At 37.9% G+C, this 9,618-nt stretch overlaps 1 protein-coding gene across 5 annotated transcripts in view; it reads left to right on the forward strand.

Annotated features, from left to right (window-relative positions):
• MCM9 (minichromosome maintenance 9 homologous recombination repair factor) overlaps nucleotides 1–9,310 on the forward strand; it is a 49,379-nt gene extending 40,069 nt beyond the window's left edge. For 2 of the 5 annotated variants that reach the window (XM_030037289.1, XM_041129683.1), the window contains 3 exons: nucleotides 7–89; nucleotides 4,717–4,862; nucleotides 7,092–9,310. In XM_030037289.1, coding sequence (XP_029893149.1) covers nucleotides 7–89; nucleotides 4,717–4,862; nucleotides 7,092–8,652 — 1,790 coding nt within the window. In that variant the 3' untranslated portion in view covers nucleotides 8,653–9,310. Of the gene's footprint in view, nucleotides 1–6; nucleotides 90–2,663; nucleotides 2,768–4,716; nucleotides 4,863–7,091 lie in introns of those variants that run through there. The other 3 variants (XM_030037282.1, XM_030037297.1, XM_030037307.1) reach the window with 3 other exon arrangements.
• Nucleotides 9,311–9,618: the final 308 nt, after the last annotated feature.

Consider the following 9,618-nt stretch of genomic DNA (forward strand, 5'->3'; position numbering starts at 1 on the left):
TGATAGCTCATGCCCGGTTGATGTTTAGGGATACTGTGACTTTGGAAGATGCTGTAACTGTGGTATCGGTGATGGAATCTTCTATGCAGGTAAGGTTTCTTGCAGACATTGCCATTGCTGCAGTACCACATTGAAGGGATTCAGTTTATCATGTAGATATATGCCAGCTCCCTTCATTTCTTTGGAGAGGGTTTCAGGGACTCAGGGAAAGTAGGTCATCAGAGACCTTGACAAGTCATTTTTAGTCCCATCTTGATTATTAAAATCCTTAAACAGAGATTATACTGAAAAATCTGGATTGGTGATAAAGGCCTGGTACCTTTTTTTTATAGACTTTGAAGTCTAAGTGAAGTTTTGGTGTACTATTGACTTTTGGTAATCTACATTTTAAAGAGCTTTTGAGCCAGAAATTGTGTCTATATAGCTGTGTTTAATAGCCTCTGATGTTTTTTTCTTCCATGGTGTTGTCTTTTCACTCATTAACTAGGTATGAAAGAACCAAATTTTTTTTTTTTGAGCAAGTTTCGAACAGTTGCCAAGACCTACACTTTATTTTGCCGTTAGATCATTTTAAAATACATTGGTGGTGATACTAAAACTCAGGACTTTTGGAAGACTAATTTTACTCTGAGAAACCTTAAAAGTCCAAAACTTTGGTTGCGCTGAAAATTGTACATTCCAATTATTGTGTGGATTTGTGTAATGTTTCTATGTAAAAAGGCATTGAAGAAAGGTGGGAGGCTGGATTTTAGTTTACTGTAACGTAATTAGGATGTTGGATGTAAAGAAAAAGCAATGCATTTAGAATTAGTAAAAGGAATGTGAATCTGATAGAGGCTTTTTAAAATGGAAATGTGGAAAATAATATAGACACTATTACTTCAGATGATAGAATATTTTTAAGGGAAATAAATCTTCTTGCTTTGGAGTAGAAAAAAATTACCATAAGCAGATTATCCAAAGTTTTATGCATGGGGGTTTTTAGCGCATCTGAAATACTTGGTTTTGGCTCTGTCAGAGATGGTGTACTCCACTGCACAGATGACTGGTCTGATCCAAAATGGCATTTCCTATGTTTCTGTATAGGTTGATATGAATATATTCAAATTTAAACAATTTTATATAGCACCCGTTAGCTCAATGGACCTTAAAGACCTTTGCAGGAGTAGATACGCTCCTTTTTCGGAGATAAAGCTCTTCAGGATAGATGCACAAAGTCACATATGGCAGGTAGGCACTTGTGATCTCCCTTGTTCTTTCAATGAGGGTTGAAAGGCTACTTGCAGTTTGTGCCACGGATAGTCTACTGCAGTGTTGCAAATAAAATTTGTCTCAAAAATACTACAAGGCCTGAACTTATTAAGTAGCAAAAGATTATTTCGCTGTCTGCTGCAATTCATCTTGCACTGTTTTGAAGAGCACAGCTTTTCAATGACAGCACTAAGTTAAAATAAGAAGCTGTACTAATATATCCAGTTGAAACAGCAGAAGATATCACATAAGTGTTCATTAACTGTGATTAAACCTGTAATTAACTAGATGGGAATTTGATGGGACAGTGGTTTCAAAGCAATATGGTTTTGGATGTAGGAAATCTGAAATACTAAATTTTTTTTAATAACAGATCAAAAAGTGGAATTTATGTATATAATGATAATGAATGTGTATTGTCATCTGTGTATCTCTCTACCTCATCAGAATGAATAAACGTAAAAGAATTGTTTTAACTGTGGGTCACTTTTTCATATTTATGCAGCCCTGCCCTCAAGGGCTGCAGTTTGCACAACAAGGATCTATCTGATAAGTCAGTGAGAAATTTGCCTGAATTATGACTGCAGAAGATTACCTGGGAGTAGTTGGTATGCTCATCATACTTGCTCCACTCTTCACTTCTTATAAGCAAGTAGGCAAATGTTTTAATTTTTGCTAGGAATCTGCAAATTTGAGATCTGCTATTTAAGGCCAAATTTTACTTTCCTCTGGGAAAGTATAAATAAATCACTTTTTGAAGGAAGTGAGTTATTTGTTTTATTAAAAAAAATAGAAGTAACATGCAAAAGTTTGTTTTCAGAAATTGATTCCTTCTCTAGAAAAAAAATAACTTTATGTGTAGATAAATCCTGTGTTTCCTGCCTAATTAATTGTCAGTCTGTAGAGTGAGGTAGTAAATGGGGAGGTACCGGTGTCATTCTTGAAGGACTGGCTGCTCAGCAAACTCTGTCTTCAACACTGTCTTTGCAACTTCTACAAAAGCTCATATTCTTGCCAGTATAAAGTCAAAGTTCATAGTTCTCAGGCCAGTGTTCAGATATTTCTTGTGAGCCCTCTTGGGAAGGAGGACTATCACATTTTCATCACCAGCCTAGTTCATTGTGGTTTTTTGTTTGTTTTGTCCTCTAATTCACCCTTATTTTTCTCTTTCCTACTTTGTGAGCATATTCTAATCTCCCCCTGGCTTGATCTTTTCTTTGCCTCGTTTCCTCTTTGTTAACATTGTCTCCCCCCTTCTCTTGGTCATGTTTTCATCCTTCTTTTATTCACTTTCCAATCCCTCTCCTTTTACTCCCTTTTTACATTTTGTCTTCCCATCCTTAGGCACTTTCACACCCTTCCTTTCTGCTAACTTTCCCTGTAATACTTTCTTTTTACTCTCTCTGTTCTAGATCCTCTGCCCTCACTTCCACAGCGTATGGATTTGTCGTATGTCTACCTTCCTCTACTCAAAATGATATGTTAAGAGTCTCAGAGGGGCAGGTATCTCAGAGGCGTGAGCACCAGCACAGGAATGAAACTTCACACATATCTTAAATTCAGTCTCATCTCACTTAGAATTTCACACACACACACAAAATAACATTTAAAAGAAGCTTGTTGTGATGGCCAAGTAAAGCACTGAAAAGTCAGTGAGGGCAAGACATAATTGTACCTCTTGGGCATATATTTTAAGATACATAATCATGTATTCCTTTTTTTAACATCGGATCCTTAGGTCACAGGTTGAGAGTACTCAAGGCAAAAGCAACTATCCTTTGTCAGTGTTTTGCTCGATGTTTTGTTTATTACCTACTGTTCTAAAGGTAGAATTCTTAATTTCTTCATGTGTTTTTCTGTGGAATTCATCTGCGGTGTATTTGAGTATTTCAGAAATACCAATTCACTTATCTTCACGCAGTCCTTGTGAAGTGATGGGGTGGTGCTACTCCTGTTCTATGATCTGGAGCTGACTTATGCACGGTCCAGAAGAAATTGTCCACTGGAGCATACCCCATGAGAGATGGTTAGGGCCCCAGTTTCAGAGTAGTAGCACTTTGAGTGTTTGAGCACATTCCCTGTTGACTGCAGTTTCCTTCTGTGCACACACCACATCAGGATCCCAGTTACAGATTTATTGCCTTTCAAAACCTTTGCTTAACTGGCTCATTCTGAATGACAAGAACTGGAACTTAGCATCAGAGATAGAATCCAGTTCTCCTTGGCTGTTTTAACTGTCCTGACCAAGAAATTGGACTTTCCTTTCTACAGTCCCTGCCTCATTAACTATGAACCTTCCAGTCCTTGAAACAAATATGGCAGAGAGGTTCTGCAACAAGCTTTTCCATTACTACAGGCTAATGCTTCTATGTGGAACAGATCTATCATGTTCCTGAAGTGATATGCAAAAAAACCCAACAAGTGATAACTTCAGTGGGATGCATTAATGGTTGCACGGACACCCTTAGTTTCAGCACTGTGTAGTTTTAGAGGGCTTTAATTAGCCACCAGAATGATGTTTTTTCAGGGTAAATTTTTTTTTAATACAAAATTTCAAAAATTTAAAATGGAAGAACCAGAAATTGCCACAAATGAAAAATGTGTGGTCCATGTGATGCCATATATAGCAATTTCTGGTTCTAGAGACTCCGCTGACTTTTGCTATTGCTCTCATGGCACTTGATACGCATCTTGTTCATTAGTTGTATTGAGCTTGATAGGTTAGACAGGAGTGATAAATGCTAGCTAATCTGTGGCAAAACAGAGGGTTTGTGGTGTGGGCTTTTTTTTTCAAAGAGCAATTAACTACAGAGCTATTCTAGATTATTTGTTGTGGAACAAATCACTGTGCAGATGTTCTGTTCCAAATAAAAACTGCTTCATTTTCACAAGACACAGCAAAATTGTTCCAGATTAAAATCACTTGCTCTCTGGAATTATTCCCAAATAGTTAGTTACTCTTAAAGAGCTATTCAGAAATATTTTTGCTGGTCAATTTACCCTGTGTTGACAAGCCTTAATACCCAGGTCTTTCCATTTAAATAACTAGGCAAAGCTAATGAAAACTTTTAGCAGTCAGAACTTCCTCAGTTATAAAAGTGCTCACATGGGCAGAATTTTTACAAGGTATTTGGAAAACTTCTTTAATGCTAATTTCCATTTTTAGTTATGAAGTTCTCAAGCCTTGGGTGGAGTTTCCATTTTTTGTAGAAATAAAAATAAACCAGTACAAGTAAACTGCAGGCTTGATCATATAATTGCTTTATGTGTATGAGCAACTTTGCCTGTGTGAGCAGACCTAATAAGATTATTTGTGTGAATACAGTTACTCAGTAAATATTTGCTACCTTAAGCTTTAAAATATCTAGGGGAGAATCTTGTATAAAATGGTCGCTGTTGTTTAAATTTGGTGCTGAATAATAAAGATGGCTTCCTATTTTTTTCTCTCTCTCTTTGGTGACATAGGGGGGTGCACTTCTCGGAGGCATCAATGCCTTACACACCTCATTTCCAGAAAATCCAATGGCGCAGTACCGAACGCAGTGTGAACTCATATTGGAGCGACTGGGGCTGCAAGATCTTCTACAGAAAGAGCTACAAAGACTTGACAGGTTATAATATGCAAAGTAACAAAATAATTCAATAGCAAAAAAGAATTGTTTGACAATAATATCTGGAGAGGGTCTAAAAATAGCATCTGACATTGGGAAGGGACTTGTTCTTTAGAGGACATGGATAAGCAGGGAGATTGTTTTAAAGTAGCACTCTGAGATCATCACAAGATCATTTCTCCCTCTGGGTCACGGAATTTACAAAGCATTTAAGAACACTTTAATCAGTTCCCAACTCATATCTCAATTCTATGCTCAGATAAGTTTCAGCGGAGCTTCTCAGGGTCAAAACACCAGATTTTGTAGCTGAGCAAATAATTTTATCTAACCTTTTGTTACTTGCTTGGTAAAATACAGCAGATCTGCTTCATATTTTTTAAGCCTAATTTTGTGTTGGGCTGTCAGGATCCTTCCCTTTCTGTTAATGGAGAATATAAGCCTGAATCAAAGTTCTGTTCTTTTGGGTGATTTTTCTTTTTTACACACTGGAATTTTCACTGTCTCTTCTCTAGTTTTTCAGCTCACTGCAATAATCTTTGGAAAGTCTGTTTGCTGGTATTAATAGAAAACTTTTCATGTACTGAGGCTGAGAGGAAAACACTAGGATTGGAAGGAAATAAAATAACAAAAAAATAACATTTGTTTCCTGAAATGAGATTAGGCTCTAAAGAAACTCATACTTTCTTATTGTTAAAGGAAGACAAAAGATTAATGTTATTGAAGCTAATGGAAAACAGCTGGGAAGATACACTTTTTCCTTTAAATATTTTTCAGACTTATTTTGTAACTCATAGTAAGGACATCTTAAATAACTACAGAGGCAATAACAGCAAGTGAAAGTGGGGTATCTCCAACAGACAGACAAAAGCTAGTTTTAAAACAGAGATGTTCATAAGGGATCATAGAAATGTAGGATGGGATGGGAGATCAAATACAAAGACAGGATCAGGTCTGTGTTTGACCTTCCTGGCAGGGGCTTGTGTTATCTGCTATAAAGGCTTTCTAATGAAGAGGATTTTCCATTGCCATTGGGTAGTCTGTTCCATTATTGCTCCATCCTAATGCTCATAAAGGTTTTCCCAATATCCCACTGAATCCCCTGTGCTGCAAATTAAGCTGATTTCTTCTTCCCCCTCTTAAGCAGCTTAGAGAATACTAAACGAATGTCCTCTTTAAAACAACCTATTCTGTATTAGACTTGTCCCATGCATTTCCCTAAACTATATTTCAATAAAACAAGCATATATCTTTCAGCCCTTCTTGATGAGTCAGATAATTTCTGCTACTTTCCATCAAAATTTTAAGAATAAGGATATCTGTAGATAATGATAATGATGATTCTAAAACATACATGTCAATATAGTGTTTTCTCTCTCATATAGCAGAGGAACTCTAAAATGCATAGGAATCGTTTCACTTACACTAATGCAGTCACTCTGGGGATGGAATGTAGCTGCTCTTCATTCATGGTTAGAATCACTATTTAGCAGAAAGTAGAATGCTGTCTCCCTTGGAAATTATATGTTTAGGTACAATAGAATATCAGCTGTACTGAGATTGAAGGGAACCCTCATTCTAGCACCTCTGTTGTTTTGGAGGGCCCTGAGAATGATAGCCACAGACAGTGATAATTAAGTTTTATAGGTGATCTGAGATGCTTTCACTCTATCATGTGAAGTTTTTGACATGTTGAGTCCATAGTGATTGTGAGAGAAAACCACCAGCAACCACTATTCCAAGTAATACTTAGATTTTTCCATTCTGATAACTTGTTTGAGGCTTTGCCTTGGTCAGGATAAAATCTAATGAGGTTCCTGTTCTAGAAGATATACTTACAAAATATGTAATGCCTAAGGGACTCTAGCAATGGGTATAAGTAATGCAAAGCTGTTTGTGTGGGGGTTTTTTTTCTGTTTGGTTTCCCAAGGAAATTAAGTTTAGGCGGTTGCTTTCTCTGTCCATCTGCTTATCTTCTACTGGGGACACTAATTCTTCCACTTACTGTGGAAGCTGCTGAAAGATCACAGACTGCACCACCAGCTCTCGGAGCTATATGTGAAACTTAATAATGCACTTTTGTGAGCTACATTATTTGTAGCTTTTTACCATTCATACATATTAATCGATTTGATTAGTGATCACGATTAGTGATCATTTATCACTAATGCAATAGAGAAAGAAAAAAAAAGAAAAATAAATTACTATTGCCTATTTTTTTTCATTCCATAGATTGCGAAAGGAAAATTCATGCCAGCTGCATCCTGAAGAGACAAGTTTCAGTACTACTACAAGATGCTTGAACAAGGATACATTTGGGCAGTCAAAGCAAATGTCTCAGTCAGAACCTTCAAATCCACAAGAGAATAACTCCAGTCCACAGCCTTCTTTGCCTGAAAGCATCTGTGAAGAGGATATACATCTAGAACCCCTGTGCAACCCAGCACATGGTAATAACAAAAATACAAAACACTTGATGAAACATTGTAGCAGAGGTGATGATGGCAGCCTGGCATGGTTTGACAGCCTGGAAGAGAGCAACACTGATGCTGAAGAAACTTTTCAGAAGAAGTCTCCGGGGCCCAAGATATCTCCAAATAACTTGGCTTCAAAAACCCTGTGTAAAACATCCTGTTCTGAAGAAAGAAGTGCTTCAAGACCAAGGAAGGGAAATGGAATGAGAGAGTCACTAACAACTGTGAATCTACGTGCTTCTTTGGAACAGGACAAAGTTTCCAAGATAAGCAGGAAAAGGCCTGAAGAAGGCAACTGTTTTTCTTCAGAAGCAAATATTCAAGATCCAGCATCACCAAGTGCTAGTGTGCAGGATTCAGTTATTACGCAACGGGTGTCTAAAAGCTGGCAGAGACTGCACACAAAGAAATCACATGGATTCTTTACAAGTACACAGGACCCCGAGGCAGAGGCCCTTCCTTCAGTATTGCCTGCGTCTGGCCTGGCAGATCTTTCAAGTGATGCAGATTCTGTGCTAGGGGAGGAAAAGAACAGCGTATCTGTAGCAGCAAAAACTGCAACAATTTCCATGAGAAAACAAAGTAAAGGTCAAGTCGTGAAGGAAACAAAGGTAGTAAGTTCCCATGAGCCAGAAATCCTTGACAGTGAAAGTCCTCCAGCAGCTAAACTAGCTAAATTTTCTTTCAGACCAAGGACAAAACTTGATCATTCTTCAGAGAAGAAAAATGAAGAATTTTCTCTTTTTCAGAGTGAAACTATTTTTAAGCCTGGAGAGCAGCTCCAGGGAGAGCAGCTGCCAGAAGAATGCTGCCCCCCTGAGAAATGCAAGATGACATTGACTCGCTTAGGAAAAAACAGTTTGGAAAAACGATCAGTTGATAATAAAGGGAGAGAAGAGCAACAGAGTCAGGCCTTAGGGAAAGAGATTAGAGGAAGTGCAACAATACGCTCTGATGTCAGTTTTGATGCTGTGTCATCTCCACCCACTGAAAAGAAAAGGGAGGGAGAGGAGAAGCTTGGTGGCCCGAGCACAGGGAAGGTACGCTCCACCACATTAGCCAAACTGTCGACATTCTCCTTTGCATCACGTCCTGAGTCAAAATTGGAAACCATTAAGATTGACACTAACAAGGAAAGCCATAGCCCATTGCTGAAGGTGCATGTGAGCAATCCTAGCAGAAGGAAGAGTTTTGCATTGGGAAGTGCTAGTAAAGCCAGTGCCGTCACACAGAAATCTCTCTTCTCGATACCAGAGCTAGATGATGCTACATTAGATTTTGATTGGGATGAAGAGGTTAGGAAAAATCCCAGCACATAACACGTATATCCTCCAAATTACTTAACATGCAGTTCTGAATCTCCATCCTTCCGTCAATTGTATCCGTAGTTTACAAAGCATTTAAAACCAATCATCCTGGACCTCTGTTGATACCAATGAACATACTTTCTTTAAGGGCAGTATACTTTACATAAGCTAAGGACTGCATATACTGCAGGCCTGATGTGGTATTTAGTTTTCTAAACTCTTCCCAAGAATGCTTATATCAGTGGATTGTTCTGATTGACCTGATGTAACCTGAAGACTTGTATGGTTATGTTCATGTATCCAGAGTATAGTGAATCTTGCAGAAGAGCAGATTTAATTGACTGTTACCCTTTATTTCATGTAACGGTTAGAACTATACGTGATTCAGATTGTCCTTCCAAATGACTGTGCCACTTTCGAAAAATGATGATGCTAAAACTATGTCATTATATTTTGTTCATCCTTATATGCTGTTTGCCTCAGCGTAGTTAGCAATATTGTGATTTATCATCATGCTATAGTAAGTATTTCTGTATTATCAGTATCATGGCAATTTTGCTGCATCTCTGGTTACTGTGCTCCTTGTCACACTGCTGATGTTGAAGACATGGATCGAGACCTTTTTGTTTCTCTTTTTTTAATTTCCATTTTAAATACACTGGTTCAGGTATCTGTGTCTGTATTCTGGGTCATTTTATCAAAACCCAACTCTGTAATAAACAAGACAGTTCTCCACCGCAGAGAGAACAAATTTCAGGTGATTGAATGGGAGTCCTCAGTAACCAGGGTAACTTTAATGCAGGCATTAAGCCCTGGCATATAAGCTACACTTCAAACCTAGCAGCATGGTGAAGAGCTACCCTACTGTAGCTTGGTTCTGACTCAGATAATGTTTACTTGACTATTTTAATTGTGATTAGAGTTTTACTGCATCTGATATGCAGTTCATCTTCTGTAGCATGCTGCATCCTATGTCAT

Source organism: Aquila chrysaetos, chromosome 2 (assembly GCF_900496995.4).
Source record: "Aquila chrysaetos chrysaetos chromosome 2, bAquChr1.4, whole genome shotgun sequence".
NCBI lineage: Eukaryota > Metazoa > Chordata > Aves > Accipitriformes > Accipitridae > Aquila > Aquila chrysaetos.